At 54.8% G+C, this 15,581-nt stretch overlaps 1 protein-coding gene across 1 annotated transcript in view; it reads right to left on the bottom strand.

Annotated features, from left to right (window-relative positions):
- Positions 1-263: 263 nt before the first annotated feature.
- Positions 264-15,581, bottom strand: part of ELN (elastin) — a 43,911-nt gene continuing 28,593 nt past the window's right edge. The window contains exons 25-44 of the mRNA XM_053556628.1: positions 15,463-15,516; positions 13,897-14,037; positions 12,331-12,369; positions 11,659-11,781; positions 11,392-11,433; positions 10,952-11,050; positions 9,981-10,037; positions 8,904-9,029; positions 8,762-8,821; positions 8,099-8,203; positions 7,394-7,432; positions 5,593-5,646; positions 5,444-5,512; positions 5,134-5,217; positions 4,479-4,517; positions 4,228-4,281; positions 3,862-3,906; positions 3,392-3,421; positions 2,800-2,850; positions 264-1,271 (exon numbers count right to left, since the gene is read on the bottom strand). Of these exons, the coding sequence (XP_053412603.1) occupies positions 1,228-1,271; positions 2,800-2,850; positions 3,392-3,421; positions 3,862-3,906; positions 4,228-4,281; positions 4,479-4,517; positions 5,134-5,217; positions 5,444-5,512; positions 5,593-5,646; positions 7,394-7,432; positions 8,099-8,203; positions 8,762-8,821; positions 8,904-9,029; positions 9,981-10,037; positions 10,952-11,050; positions 11,392-11,433; positions 11,659-11,781; positions 12,331-12,369; positions 13,897-14,037; positions 15,463-15,516 (1,355 nt within the window). The 3' untranslated portion in view covers positions 264-1,227. The remainder of the gene's footprint in view (positions 1,272-2,799; positions 2,851-3,391; positions 3,422-3,861; positions 3,907-4,227; positions 4,282-4,478; positions 4,518-5,133; positions 5,218-5,443; positions 5,513-5,592; positions 5,647-7,393; positions 7,433-8,098; positions 8,204-8,761; positions 8,822-8,903; positions 9,030-9,980; positions 10,038-10,951; positions 11,051-11,391; positions 11,434-11,658; positions 11,782-12,330; positions 12,370-13,896; positions 14,038-15,462; positions 15,517-15,581) is intronic.

Genomic DNA, 15,581 nt, shown 5'->3' with positions numbered 1-15,581 from the left:
CTGATGGCAGATGGAAGTGGATAAAGAAGGCCAAGGCATAGTTTTCTTTAAAAGATTTTCATTTATTAGTCTTTTCAGAAGCAGTTAATTTTCTTATTTTTTACAAAAAGGCGTGTTTTATCCCAAGTTATACCAAAGTGATTAAGATAAATTTTCTACTGGAGAATATAGCTCCCCCGATCAGAAAAAAAATTTTTTCCCCAATTAACCACAACAATAAAACCAAAAAGAGAACATCAACAATCAAAAATAATTCCTCAATATCCAGGACAAAAAATAAAATATTTATTGATCTATCACAGCGAGACACAAAGAGATGGCGGGGCAGGGGTGGAGCCACTCTGAAGGACAGTGGCTTGAGGGAGGGATGGGATACAGTACTGCGTGTGGGGAGACCCCGGGTAGGGAGAGATGCCTGCCCGCCTCCCACAGCCCTGCACACTCTGGGCGAGAGTGAGGGAAGTGGTTGGGGGGCTTGATGGCGGGTGTGCCCAGCCAGCTAGTGGTGATGGGCAGTCAAATGGGGACAAGGCTGGATGGATGAACAGATGGACGGATGGGCAGATGGGTGAATGGGCGGATGGGTGGACAGACTCCACAAGAGCAAGGGCGTTACTTCCAGCAGTGGGTGGTTTTCCCACCTGAAGATGCCCCGGATGTGGGGAACAGCAATTGGTGGGGGAGAGAGGACAAGGTGAACCAATGAGAGGAGGGATGATGTGACCGAATCCAGCTTTGAGGCTTAAGGTGCTTGGGTACCAACTGGACCGCAGCCAGGCAAGGGTGGGTCCTGGTGGGCAGGGGGAAGTGGACTGCCCAAGAAGTGTCTGCACCATCTTCAAAGGAGCCCCAGGGAGGGGGTTCCCCAAGGGGCTGCCCTACCCTCCTCCCTCCCCCAGGAGGATGGGAGCACCGGCATGTAGCACCAAGTTCCCCTGGAGATGGAGGCTGTGTGTTGAGGGGGGAGCTCCTGTGTGGGATGGGGAAGGGGCAGGGCAGGGGGCCAGGCCCACCCCCCACTCTGAAGTGGGGGGTTTCCCAGTCAGGGCACTTGGCCACTGCTCTCTTATTTCCTTGTCCGGTGGATTTCCATGGCTGCCTGGCCTGCCCGTTCCTTCCTGGGGTGGGGATTGGGGGGCCATGGGGTGGGGTGAGAAAGGGTTTACATTCTCCACCAAGCAGTAGCACCAAAGTTGATGAGGTCGCAAGTCAGGGGTCTGGGGAAGCTCACTTTCTCTTCCGGCCACAGGACTTCCCCAGGCAGGCCCCACCTGGATGGGGGAGGCACACATAATGGTCAATCTGGCCCTTCTCAGTCCAAACTCAAGCTCCTGGCCACTCTGTCCCACTCAGGCAGAGGCTCCAAGTAGCCATGAGAAGTCAGGCCATGGCCCCAGGCTGAACTTTGACCCTGTCTATTGTACCAACTGCCACTAGGCAGGTGGGCTGGGACAGGCTCCAAGATGTCATTGATGAAACCAAGGCCCAGAGAGGGAAAGGGGCCAGGTGACAGGGTGGGGATGGGGAAGGACCAGGTCTGGGCGTGTCCACACTCTGTGCCCACTGCACATGGGGAGCCTTTTAGAGAAGGGCTAAGAGCACCCCCTGTCAGGGAAGATGAGGTGAAAGAAAAGTCAGTGTCTGCAGGAGGTGGTCCTTGCTGGGAGTTAGGGACCTGGACCAGTGAGAGGGCACCACGTAAGTGAATGGAGGCCCTGGCAGGGGAAGGTCTTATCCTCAAAGCTAGTGGCTGAGCTGAGATTCGATCCTGGACTCCTGCCCTGTCCTGGAGAAGGTCTCATTGGCATCCACCTCTTTTAGGAAAGGCACCTTTGTCTTGTGGCAGAGCGCCGTATAGTTAGTGCCTGCTCCTGCTTGGATCAGATGTGGCTCATTACCACCATCTGGTGGCAGTTAGTAGAGAGCAAGGCAGGGACAGGCCTCTGTCTCTGGAAAGCTCCTATTGGGGCCAGAAGCAAGACTGGCGCCCATTGGTAAGCTGAGCAACCAGGAAAGGACAGGTCTGGCCGTGCCTCAGCGCCCCCTTCCCCCACCTCTGGGCTCAGCTGCTTCATTTGCCCTTGTGGGAGTGGGGCGGGTAGAAGGGAATTCACAGTCTAGGCAGGCGTCCTCAAACTGTGGCCCGCGGGCCACAGGAAGCGGTGTGAATTTATTTGTTCCCGTTTTGTTTTTTACTTCAAAATAAGATATGTGCAGTGTGCATAGGAATTTGTTCATATATTTTTTTTAAACTATAGTCCGGCCCTCCAGCGGTCTGAGGGACAGTGAATTGGCCCCCGGGTTTAAAAAGTTTGAGGACACCTGGAGAGCAACCACAGGGCGTAGCTATCATTGCATTGGAACTCCTTGGGGGGTGACAGCACCGACCCACACACTCCCCCAGAGGAGAATCTGAATCTTTGAGCCAGAATGTGGCTCAGTCCCGGGGGAGAACTCTGCCTTCTGTGCACAGCCCAGGGCGCCTTGGGTTTCCCACACACACCCATGCCTTTCGATTCCCCTGACTTTAGGATTCTGGAGCCCCATTTCTTCTCTTCCCAGTTTCGCCCCTGCAGCAGCAGGTTAAGGCATTCAGTGGGGGACAGCCAGGCTTGACATGGGGCGGCTCCCAGCTCTGAATGTCCATGTTGGAGGTTGAGAGGACGGGTGTGAGAGGTCCAGCACCCTTCATCTCCCTTCTGCCTGCTAGGCCTCGCCTGTGCTCCCTTTCCTGGGTCCAGGCTGGTGGTCCCCGCCTCCCCCTGCCCTGCCTCTTTCAGGGGCCAAATCTGCACTCACCTTGGTATCCCAGGGCTCCCAGGGCCCCACCATAGGGCTTGAGGGGTTTTCCTGTGGAGGGGAGAGTGGGGCAGAGTTTTGCTGCCTCTCCCAGCACCCCTACCCTTTTCCTGACCTGGGTCCTGTCTCAGCAGGTTCCCAAAGGTCCTGCCCCCAGCCTGCTCCTTCCTGTCACTGGTGACCCGAGAAGCTCAGTGGGCACCCCCACTCCCATTCAGACCCCAGTGCGCCTCCCAGCCTCAGCCATGTCCATCTGACTGCTGGAGACCCCCACCCATCCCACCCAACCTGCTCTTCCCTTACTTGCTCTATTTTCTTTTCTTGGGATCTAACCCATCCCTCCAGTTAGACTGTGAACCCTGGGGTTGACCCAGGTTCCTGTCCCATTCTTTGTTAGTCAAGCACTAGGTGGGAGCCCCATCTGTCCTTTCAGCCTCTGCGATTCCCTTGGGGGCTTCTGTAAGTCCCAGCACCGGAGGGCCATCCCAGGGACATGGCCACGCCAGCCACTTCCTCAATAGGGCCCACCCCCACCCCAGAAAGGAGCTCAAGTCCCCTCCAGGCATCAAGTGCCTTCTTGTTGCAGACTCACCACCAACTCCCAGACCCCCGGCACCGCCACCTATGAGGAAAGGAGAGGGGCTGTGAGTGTTCCTATTTCTGGGGGCCCATTGAGCCCTCCTGGACAGCAAGAGCCCACCCTGGGACCAGGGTGGAAGCCAGTGCAGGGTGTGAGGCGCAGGAGCCCTAGGCTCTGCTTTTCCCTCTGGGTGACTTTGGAGTGCTCCCTGGCACACCCTGAACTGCAGTTTGTTTCATCTGGACATGGTGGGAGAGCTCTCTGTCTCCAAGGACCTTGAGAGGCATAAAATGTGTGTTTTAGAAAAGCTGAAGATCTCTGTCCTTATAAGGGAGGGAGGCCATTGTGTCAGCCTCCCATGACCAAAGCCATGGGGTCCATCTCCAGGTGCTGGCTCAGCTGAGCAGATGACAGAGCAGGTGAGGAGGCAGGATGTGTCTAGAGCAGCAGAACAGGGCCCAGGGTCAGGGAGTCTGGCCTACCTGGGAAAATGGGAGACAGTCCAAAGCCAGGTCTTGCTGCCACTCCTGTGGGAGATATTTGGGCTTGGTGGGAGTGAGCCCTGTTCTAGCCTTGCCCCCTCCTGCCAGTGTGAATGCCACTGGATTCTCCAGGCCTTTCTGTCTGGGGCTTCCTCCTCCCCATCCCCCACTGTAGCCAGAGCCACTTTCTCAACCCAGAGCATCCCCTCCTAGCACCCAGGTGTGATGCCCTATGACCTTAGCTCTGAGCTCAGCCTGGCACTGTCCCCAGCCCTGTGGCTTTCCCCTTTGCTCCTGTCTGGTGTCTGTATGTGGACCAGCCAGGCCTCCTCCTATAGTGAGACCCTATAGAGCTGAAGCCCCTACCTCCAACTGGGAACTGCCTGGCAGCTCCTAGGACACCTCCAAGGCCAGCAGCACCTGAGAAAAGGGCAGATGGGGTCAGGACGAGGCACCCCCATTTGCAAGAGACCCTGATATCCCTGTTGGGCTCAAGGGTCAGGAATATCATGGAGAAGAACTTCAGGGTTCCTGGGAGTAGAGCCAGAGCCTAAGCGGGGACAGAGTAGGTGTGGGGGTGGGCCTGGGTATGGGGAGAGCCATGGGGGGACACTCACCATATTTGGCTGCTTTAGCAGCTGCAGCTGGGGAGACACCTGGGGAGATAGGGCACATGAGAGCTCTGGAGTGTTAACTCCTGCCAGTCAGGCCTCTTTCGTACCTGCTCACCAGTCTCTATATCCTGGATGCAGCCTCCCGTCCCCTTCTTCTCCTCCTTCATACATCCATTGTTCCAAAAATCATCATTAAGCTCCTAAGCTCCTACGGTGTGTCCAGTCTTGTGGAGCACATGGGAAGAGGCTTGCAGGCCAGGGGATTCAGGGAGACTTATCAAGGACCACTGAGAGAAGGGCTGTCCATACAAGGCTCGCCATGATGGCCTGGTCTTAAGTAAAGTGATTCCCTCTAAGCTTTGATTTCCTTCTTGGAGAATGGGCATTACCATCATTCTCCTAATTAACCTTCACCTGTAGGGGTGGGTCGGTTGAGAGAGAGGAGCCCTGGCTCCCACCTGTTCTAGCCCCTCTCTGAAACCTACTGGGGTCTGGAGAGGAAAGTAGGGCCCACACCCCTCTAGGAGCAGCTGTGGGGGTGTGGGGCATGGCAGGGCTGGGCTGAGGGGACAGTTTGAACAAAGGCGTGGCAGAGATGGGAAAGAAAGTCTGTCTCTTATACACCCCTTACACTCACTGATTTCAGAGTAGCTCTCACCTCCAAAGCCCCCAGCACCAGGAATCGCACCAAGACCCCCAACTCCCAGTCCTCCGGCTCCGAGCCCACCGACTCCCCCTAGGCCTGTGGAGAGAGCTGATTGTTAAATCCCAATGGCCAGAGAGCGGAACTAGAGTTTCAGCATGTGGAAGGGTGGAGCCTGAGCTCCCAGGGCCTCAGAGGTTACAGAACTGGGCCCTGAGGGGCTCTGGGGCAGGTCAGGGGATCTGATCTTATGGAGTGCCTGGGCAGAAGCTCCCCCCAAACCCTTGGGGTCTTGTGGCAGATCCCGTCTCCAGCAAGTGCTCACCATACTGAGCAGCTTTGGCAGCAGCTTTGGCAGCAGCAGCAGCAGCAGCAGCAGCGGCAGGTCCGGCTCCTGGGGGTACAGAGGAGCTCAGGAGAGAGGGACTATGTGGGTCACCCTCCCCACTGGTCCACCCTGGGGTTTCAACTCACCTGCCACACCACCTGGAACACCTGCTCCAGCAAGAGCCCCGGGGACTCCTGCTCCTACAGAGAGAGAATAAATCAATCCCCTATTTCTGAAGGAGAGGGGTGTGTGTGTGTGGGTCTTCCTGCTCCAGGGACACAAGACAAACAGGTGGCAGAGGCCACGTGACCCAGTGGGAAGAACAAGGGATAGAAAGTCCATTCCTAAGCTCCTCAGTCTGAGACCTAGTTCCAGGACTCAGAATCAGGGAAAGGGACACCCCCCACACACACCCCTTAGGTCTTGGCCTTCTCATCTGTGACATGGGGGAGTGGTCCTCTCCTCCTGTGCTGGTGCTGAGAGCTTTAGGTGGTACTAAAGTGTGGACAATTTCAGGTTCTTTTTTTTGAGATAGAGTCTCACTTTCTTGCCCTCGGTAGAGTGCCATGGCTGTTACAGCTCACAGCAACCTCAAACTCTTGAGCTTAAGTGATTCTCTTGCCTCTGCCTCCCAAGTAGCTGGGACTACAGGTGCCCACCACAACATCCTGCTATTTTTAGAGACAAGATCTCGCTGTGGCTCAGGCTGGTCTTGATCCTGTGAACTTAGACAATCTACCTGCCTCAGCCTCCTAAGTGCTGAGATTATAGGCGTGAACCACCACGCCCAGCCATGTTTCAGGTTCTGACAGTTCTGGATTTGAATATGGTTCAAATCTTGGTTTCTCTACTCATTATAGCTATCTGAACCCTACAGTCCCTATAGGGGGAGATGATACCCTACTAACCTTACAGATATTTGAGAAACAAGGGTACATCCTTGTGAACTTTGTAAGTTCTAAGGTGTTGGACTGCACAGAGCTGATAACAGTAGTGACAGTATCTACAGTTGGCACTCCATGGGACATTTGCAGTCCCAGGTGCTTCCACATATTGGCCTGTTTGTCATGCATTGCAACAGGAGAGGTAGGCAGTGTTATCACCCCCATTTTGCAGATGAGAAGGTCAAGGCAGAGCACTGGTTAAGTAATGTGCTCAGAGTTCCATGGGCAGGAAGTGGCTTGGGAGCCTGCAACCCTCACTGCTCTGCTACATGACACCACTTTGTTTCCCTGGCAATGTCTGTTGACTTCAGCTGGCTGTGCAGCCAGCAGTGAACTGGAGGGGAGGCCGGGCTGCTGCGGGTGGGGGCTGAGGAAGCTGGGATTTTCCGAGGTGGAAACTGGCCCCAAGTGGACTGACCAGGCTCGGTTGGTGGATCTCTGGCAGAGGCCTCCCCCCATTCCCCCCCGGCTCACAGGAGGCCAGGAATGCAGGGGCCACAGACAGCATGGGTCTGGCCAGGCAGGACTGCCCGCGCGCCAAGTGGAGAGGAGGCAGGTCTGCCACGTCCTCAAGGCTGGCTCGTGGCAGGCGCAGTCATGCCAATAGAAAGGCAGGCAGATGGCCGGGGGTGCCCAGAAGAGGAGCATCAACTCCTCAGCTCAGGCCAGAGTGTTGGGGAGGAGGCAGAGGCCACCCAGTCCCCTCACACCAATGGCAGGCCTGGCTCCTCCCTGGACTCAGGACCTGTGGAACTCTCAGGGTCTTTGGGATTTGGGGGACCTTGGTGAAATTGCCCCTGGGGGTCTGGAAATGTGAGGTGTATTTTTGAGTGTTGCAGGGGTTGGAGGCACCATAGTCAATTACTGGGCAGGGGCCAGGTCTGTAAACCATCATCAGTGTGTCCTAGAAACCACCATTTTCTATCCCCATCACCCTAGTCCTGTGCTGTCAGGGACAGGGACATGCAGCAAAGGAAGCAGGGCGGTTGTGGGGTGCACTTACCATATTTGGCTGCCTTAGCTGCGGCCAGGGAGCCAGGTACTGGGGAAAGGGGAAAGAGGGTGTCAGCAGCTGAGCTCGTGCCTGAGGGTTCTGCTGCCTTCTTTAGGGAGTCCTCTCTCCCTTCCTTGTCCTCCTCACAGTCCCGAAGCCGTGGCTCCCGGGTAGGAAGGAGCACGTAGTGCCTAACACAGAGCTCCAGTGTCTGACTGTGCCACTGCCAAGCTTATCTGGGGGGCATCTCTTCCTTTCATCTGTCCCCTCCTGTCCCCTCTACACCCAGCATGGCCTGCCTGAGGCTGGGCACAGAGCAGGGCTTGGTAACTATACGGTGAAGAATTAGAGTTCCTAGTGGCCCCCTTGCCACTCTGCTGAGAGGATCTGGGATGCCCTACCCAGGCTTTCCCTGGGTGATGAATGAGCTTTTTCCTCATCTGGAGCCCTGTCATCCCTCCATCAAAGATGTGGCTACTCTGCAGTCTGGCAGCCTGAGGTCTTCTTGCCTGGTTGGGCCTTCTCTCTCCATCTGTTACCCTGGTTGTCTCTGAATGTTCAGGAAAATCTAAAGGGAAGTTCACTATGCACCCCTGAGTGGTGAGGGGATGCAGAGATGTGCTGGGAGGACAGGTGCCTCCCAGCTGATGCCATCAGCTCAGCCATCATTTAGCTCAAGGGATAGTTTCTTCTGGCTCCCAGAAGATTCCTCACCTGCACCTGCCCCAAAGCCGGGAACACCAGCACCAGCTCCAAATCCGGGAACACCAGCGCCTATTCCAAATCCTGGAATGCCAGCATCAAGCCCAGCTGCGGCCCCTGCAGAGAGAAGGCAGTGGGTGGGGGCAGCAGGCAGGCAGCATGGCCTTGAGGAAGTGTCCTGCCTGTGGAGCTGAGCCAGGCCCCAGGGGAAGAGGCCCAGACCCAGGCAGAGGCTTCCCCCGGCCTCATCCCCATTTCCAGATCAGCCCCCATCCACCCCCGTCTCTACTGCCACTGCGACGGCTCTCCTGCAGCTCCCCTGACCAAGCCTAGGCCAGGCCAGCTCTTGGGCTGCACGTTGTGGACACTGCTTCCCTTTCCTGACTAATCTCCTGCTCTTCCTCCTTGGATGAGCTCATTTCCATCTCCTAACAGTCTTCTGCAGATGGCTCCCACCCTTAGCACATGAGAACAGGGTAACTTAGAGGTCACTAGGCTAGCATGGGGTCCAGAACTCAAATCCAGGTCTCCTTCATGCCAAATCTGTGCTTCTGACCCCTCTGCCTGCTGCCTTGGGGATGTAAGGAGGCTGTGAGCGGGTCTGAGAGGCTGTATATCTTGGGCCCAGCCTGGGCTTGGGGCTGGGAGGGCAGAGAAGGAGGGCAGGGCACTCACGGAGCTGGGCTTTGGCAGCGGCCTTAGCAGCAGATTTGGCTGCAGCTGGGATCCCTACTCCTGGAGGGAGAAAGAGGACATTCAGGGGTGGTGTTCAAGGGTGGTGCCCATGGAGGCTTTGGGAGCTCCTCAGGCCACTCACCTGCAACACCGCCAGGACCGAAACCAAAGCCGGGACCCACACCTGGACCCACACCAATGCCAGGACCCACGCCGACACCAGGAACCACGCCGACACCAGGACCCACACCAACACCAGGCCCTAACCCTGTAAGTATGAGAATAGCTAATCCTTACTCAAAGCCCAGCCAAAGAATCCAGAAGCTGATGTAAAGAGCACGGGGCTGGAGCCCTGGGTTCTTGTCCTGGCACTGCACAGATTTACTATGTGACCCTGGGTGTGTCACCTTCCCTTGATGGGCCTCAGCTTCCTTATCGCTAATGTGAGGTATGTGTAGATTTAGGAGTTCTTAACCTTTTCAGGGACAAAAGCCCCTTGGAGACTTTAGGGTGATAGTAAAAGGAACTTTGCAAGATAGGCAGACCCAAGGACAAACCTCAGCTCAGCCATCATTTAGCTGTGGGATAACTGGGCAAGTTACGGAAGCTCTGGGAACCTCAGTTTCTACATCTGTAAAATGGGAATAATGATACCAACTTCATAAGATGGTTGCATATGAGAATTTGGGGTCAGTGGACCTGCAGTTAAGATGTTCTTTGGCCATTTAGCCTTAGAGATTCTGATCTGAGCCTTTCTGCCCTCAGGTCCCTAAGGCCAAGCATGGACCCCAGGCTCCCATACAGCTGGGATCTAACACATGGGCTACTGTGATGATGCTCCATATTCAGAAAAGTGTGGGCACCTGGGGCTGCCAGAGCAGTCCTTTGATATGGCAAGAGATGGGGACAAAGAAGTACTGAAGCCACCCAGCGGAGCTCAGCATGAGGTCAGGAGAATAGCTCAGACCAGGAGGTACCAGGGCCTTTGGGAATGGAGAGATGGGTCCTGTGGGGCTTGCTCTGCTTCTCTAGTCAGAATGTCACCACACTCCTAAAGGCCATTAGATGGGCGAAAATCTCTATGGAAAGCCACCCCAGAATGTGAAGCCTGAGGAGGCTGGAGAGGCAAGGGGAGCTGAGCCACAGACCCCAGAGCCGGAAGTGGGACGACAGAGCAATGCTCTCTGATGAGGGGCAGGTGGGGGTGAGGGGCACTTACCAAACTGGGCAGCTTTGGCGGCAGCTTTGGCTGCTGCAGCTGCTGGGGTCCCTGCTCCTAGGGAGTGAAGGGGGGATAAGGGAGTGGTCCCCAGCAATCCCCAGCTCTTCCCATGCCTCACTGTGGAAGCCTTCCCAGAACCCACCTCTAAGGAGCTGTCTCCCTCCTGGAGTCCCTCTCTGTGCACTGTCTCCTTGCACTGGAGACAGAGGGAGCATGCAGAGCCCAAGTGGGTCTCAGGCCTGGCTCTGAGATCACCCACTGCCACCTGGGGATGTCTCTGTCCTTCTCTGGGCTTCAGTACGGACTTGAGAAGTGGCTCTAACCTTGGGCTGAAATTCTATCCCTGGGCTATGAGGAAGGGAGTCCAGGGCAGTGACTGGTGGGGGCCATGGTGATTCTATCCCTCGCTAGGTCTAAAACATCTGTGGTGCCCTCTGTTTAGGGTGCTGTTAATTTTTTAAAAATCTTAATAGCACCTGTATCGAGAACTATTGGAGGAAATCCAGAAGGGGAATTTTCTCCCAGAAAGAAGGAATGCAGAAGAGAAACCTTATGATGGGAAAACAACCAAGGAAGGTTGTCACTTAATGTCATGGCCACTTAACCTCTTCCCTTTGGCATGTGACTGGTGGAGGATAAGGAACACAGGAGAACTAAAGAATGGCAGGTTCTCCTGCCTGAGGAGGAACCTGAAAGGTCCCTGGGAGTAAATGAGACCACCAGACCCCAGTAGAGCAGAGCTCTGACACCCAGCCAGCTGATGTCCCTGAGCCTCCTCCAGCAACAATAGGACCCCCACGAATGGAGGGCTCTTCCCTCCAGATTAGTCTAGGACAAAATTGCTCTCTTTTCCCCATCTCTGGGATCAGTCTTCCTAGCTGTAAAATGGTACAGTTGACATCAGTCAACTCCAGGGCCCCTTCCACAAGACAAGCCAAACCCATCCTGGGGCTGGGGACACAGCTCACCTGGTACTCCTTCTGCGCCTGGCACACCTGGGACTGCGCCTGGCACACCTGGGACTGCGCCTGGCACCAGCCCTCCAAGGGCTCCTGCCCCTGCAGCACCTGGAAGAGAGAAGATTGTCTAGCCTCACCCTTCCCAGGACCCCCAAAGGGGGAATGGGTGTGGGGCGAGGTGAGAGGATGGGGGGAAGGTGCAGACAGCTATCTGGCACCTTTGACTCTCAGGTTTGGGGTGAGATGAGCAGGTCACCACTAGCCCTAAAAGTACACAATTGATAAGGGCAGTAGAGTTGAGTGTGGCTTTGAGAGACAGGGGTGGGGACTTGCCATCTTGGCCCAGGACCTTTCAGCCCTGGAAGCCTGAGTGTGAGTTTGCTGGAGGACTGGCTGTTCTGAGCTCCTTGGGAGAGCAGGACCTGGGGACAGGCAGACATGGCACTCACCATACTTGGCAGCTTTGGCAGCAGCTGCAGCCTGGGCTTCAGCTTCAAGGAAATGAGAAAGAAAGAGACCCTTAGAAGCCTTGCCTGGGTCTCAGCCATGCTTCCTGCTCTCCTGCCCAGGAAGGCACCAAAGGCCTCCTTGTCCTTTCCCTAACTCCTCCCTGAGCACGTGAAAGGGAGGTGCCCCCGCTCCCCCTTGCATAGCCCAACAGAAAAGAAACCCCCACCCCTTCTCAACCGACCCCTACAGATGTTACTAAGGCTCACGGGAAAGGCCAGCTCCGGGGACACCTCCGACTCCGGGGACACCTCCAACACCATAGCCAGGAAGCCCCCCGACACCAACCCCATAAGTGGGAAGGCCTCCAACTCCCACTCCGGCTCTGGCTCCTGCAGAGGGAAGAGAATCAAGTGGAAGGGAACTCAATGAGAGGGGCTGGGAGGGTTCTGGGGTGCTGCTTGGCCGCAAAAGAGGATATAAGCTTTCCCAAAGTCTGGTCCATGGACAGGGAATCACATATCCCCAGGCAGCCTCTGCTGTGAAGCCTTTATTAATACCCTTCACTCATCCCTTAGCCCCTGTCTTCTTGGGGCACTGGGAGAAGGACCCCACTGATTGATGTGGGGAGGATGTTGGAAGATTCCACATCCCCAACCAGGCTTGGTTTCCTCTGGGAGGGCCCTGGCCAGAGGAGGGAGGGTCAGGGTCATTGTGCCCAATCCAGGCAGTCTCCCACCATTCAGCCCCATGGCCTTATGATGAGAGACAACTGGGGAGACATTGTCCTGGGGTCCCAGGTCCAAGTCCCAGCTCTGCCAGTGACTTGGTCTATGACCTTGGGTAGGTTGTTTTCATTCTCTGGGTAATTAGATGAGAGTCTTTTAGTTCTCAGGTAAAGCCAGAACAGGGTAGAGCAAAACTATTGGCACAACACTCACCATATTTGGCTGCTTTGGCAGCTGCAGCTGGTGTCAGCCCTGAAGAGACCAAGTGGGACACAAATGCTCAGGGGACAATGGACAAGAGATGTTCAATATAGATCCCTCTGTCCACCCACCGGTCTGTCAGTCTACATTCTGTCTATCGAGCCAACACAGAGTTGACCACCTATGCATTCACACACTCATTTCTCCATCCACCCACTGACCCACTTCTATGTCTGTCCATTTGTCTATCATTGGACCTCAATCCACCCACCTAACCACCTAATTCTCTGTCTATCCATGCACTCACTTATCCATCAACTTATCCACCCATCTGCCTATCTATCCACTCACCTAACCATCTAACCAAGCATCTTTTTTGCCTCTGCCTGCTCATCCTCCCACCACCCATCAATTAATCTGCTCATCCACCTGTGTGGCCATTCACCCATCCATCCACCCATCTCTCCATCCTTCTAACCACTTATCTAGTCTTTACCTGCCTGCCCATCAGTCTTCATCTATCCATTCACCTTTTTACTCATCTCTCCATGTATCCACCCATCCTTGTATCTGTCTACCTACCCACCTACTCCCTTACGCACCAGTCTACCACTTGGACACTCACCTGCCTATCCAGTTCTCCATCTGCCTATTCATCCACCTACCCACCCATCCATCCACCCACCCATCCACATGTCCACCTGCCATCCATCCATTCAACAACCAACCCACCCATCTATCCGCCATAGACTGAGCACCTACTCAGCTAAGGGCTGGCAACAAAGAGATGAAAAAGACAGAGTCTAAGCTTGGCGCTCATAGCATAGTGGTTACAGCGCCAGCCACATGTGCTGAGGGTGGTGGGCTCAAACCTGGCCTGGCCTGCTAAACAACAATGACAACTGCAACAAAAAAATATCTGGGTATTGTGGCGAGTGCCTGTAATCCCAGGTACTTGGGGGGCTGAGGAAAGAGAATCGCTTAAGCCCAAGAGTTTGAGGTTGTTATGAGCAGTGACACTACAGCACTCTACCAAGGGCAACATAGTAAAATTCTGTCTCAAAAAAAAAAAAAGAAAAAAAAGACACAGTCTTGTCTCTGGGAGCACACTGACAGCCAGAAGTTCAGCTGGAGAAGGTGGTGCTGGTAGCAGCTAATTGGGAAGCTGTGATAGCCCAAGGGCAGAGGATAAGGTCAAGAATTTGGACAGATGGGTGAGGTATTAGAGATAATTCAAAATTTCGGAAATAGGGTGGTGTCTGTGGCTCAGTGGGCAGGGCGCCAGCCCCATATACCGAGGGTGGCGGATTCAAACCCCGCCCCAGCCAAACTGAAACAAAAAAATAGCCAGGCGTTGTGGCAGGCACCTATAGTCCCAGCTACTTGGGAGGCTGAGGCAAGAGAACCGCCTAAGCCCAAGAGTTGGAGGTTGCTGTGAGCTGTGATGCCACAGCAGTCTACCGAGGGTGACAAAGTGAGACTCTGTCTCTACAAAAAAAAAAAAAAAAAAAAATCATAAAAAAATTTTGGAAATAGTCTCAATATTTCTCTCTTATACACACACAGAGCCCAGCTCACCAACTCCTGGAACCCCAGCACCTGGGACGCCAGCTCCTGGGACCCCAACACCTGGGACACCAGCTCCTGGGACACCAACTCCTGGGACACCAGCTCCTGGGACAAAGCCTGGCCCACCAGGCACTAAGCCTCCAGGAGCTCCTATGAAAGGAAAAGGATTATTTTCCTGGTCCATGGAAGAGGGCCTCCAAGGGCAAGGGTATAGGGGAGCTATAGGACTGACTCAGTTCCAAGTACAGGATCACAGGTGGAATGGCATTTCCTTGGCATGGATCCACTCATCAGAGAGATGGGGAGGAACTAAGAAGGTCTATAAATAACTCTGAGGGTTTTCCTCCATAGGCTGGGAAAACCAAGATCTTATTTCTAAAGCAAAGTAAGAATTCTTGCCACTTGCTGGGTGGCTGGTTGTGGTGGTTCACACCTGTAACCTTAGTACTCTGGGAGGCCAAGGCAGGAAGATCACTTGAACTCAGGAGTGACCAGCCTGAGCAAGAGCGAGACTCTGTCTCTACTAAAAATAGAAAAATGAGCTGGACATTGTGGCTGGTGCCTGTAGTCCCAGCTACTCGTGAGGCTGAGGTGGGAGGATTGCTTGAACCCAGGAATTCGAGGTTGCTGTGAGCTAGGCTGATGCCATATTACTCTAGCCTGGGCAACAGAGTGAGACTCTGACTCAAAAAAAAGAATTCTCAGCTTGGTGCCCGTAGCACAGGTTATGGCACTGATCACATGCACTGAGGGTGGTGGGTTAAAACCCCGGACCAGGCCAGCTAAACAACAATGACAGCTGCAATGAAAAAATAGCAGGGGGCGGCGCCTGTGGCTCAGTCGGTAAGGCGCCAGCCCCATATATGGAGGGTGACGGGTTCAAACCCGGCCCCGGCCAAACTGCAACCAAAAAATAGCCGGGCGTTGTGGCGGGCGCCTGTAGTCCCAGCTACTCGGGAGGCTGAGGCAAGAGAATCGCTTAAGCCCAGGAGTTGGAGGTTGCTGTGAGCTGTGTGTGGCCACGGCACGCTACCAAGGGCCATAAAGTGAGACTCTGTCTCTACAAAAAAAAGAAAAAATAGCAGGACATTGTGGCCAGGGCCTGTACTCCCAGCCACTTGGAAGGCTGAGGCAAGAGAATTGCCTGAGCCCAAGAGTTTGAGGTTGCTGTGAGCTGTGATGCCACAGCACTCTACCGAGGGCAACATAATGAGAAGCTCGCTAAAAAAAAAAAAAAAAAAAGAATTCTCACCACTGGGCAAGCAGTGGATGCAGCGGATGCCTGTGGGGCGGCCATGGGAGGATGGAGTGGGAGGAGCCTGGTGTTCCACAGGTCCCTCCCCCTTGCTGGTCAATTATGTGTCAGTGGAGAATAATGGAGATGGTATCCCAGGTAGAGCAACGCAAGGAGGTATGAACAGCACATGTTTGGGGAGGGGGGTCAGGAAGTAGGATGCCATAGGTGGACAAAGGCCAAGTCCATCCAGCTTTATAGGACTGGGGTCTCCAAGGCCCATGCAGAGACCAGGGCAGGTCTAAGCCCTGGGGGCACTTACCATACTTGGGGGCACTTACCATACTTGGCTGCCTTAGCGGCTGCCTTTGCAGCTGCAGCTGGAGTCCCAACCCCTGGAAAGACAGCCACAGAGGTTGAGGTCCCTATCCTGTGACCCTCTCAAGGACACCCATCCCCT

This window comes from Nycticebus coucang, chromosome 12, assembly GCF_027406575.1.
Source record: "Nycticebus coucang isolate mNycCou1 chromosome 12, mNycCou1.pri, whole genome shotgun sequence".
Classification (NCBI taxonomy): domain Eukaryota; kingdom Metazoa; phylum Chordata; class Mammalia; order Primates; family Lorisidae; genus Nycticebus; species Nycticebus coucang.
The sequence above is the reverse complement of the archived record's forward strand: the minus strand, read 5'-3'. Positions and strand labels throughout refer to the sequence as shown.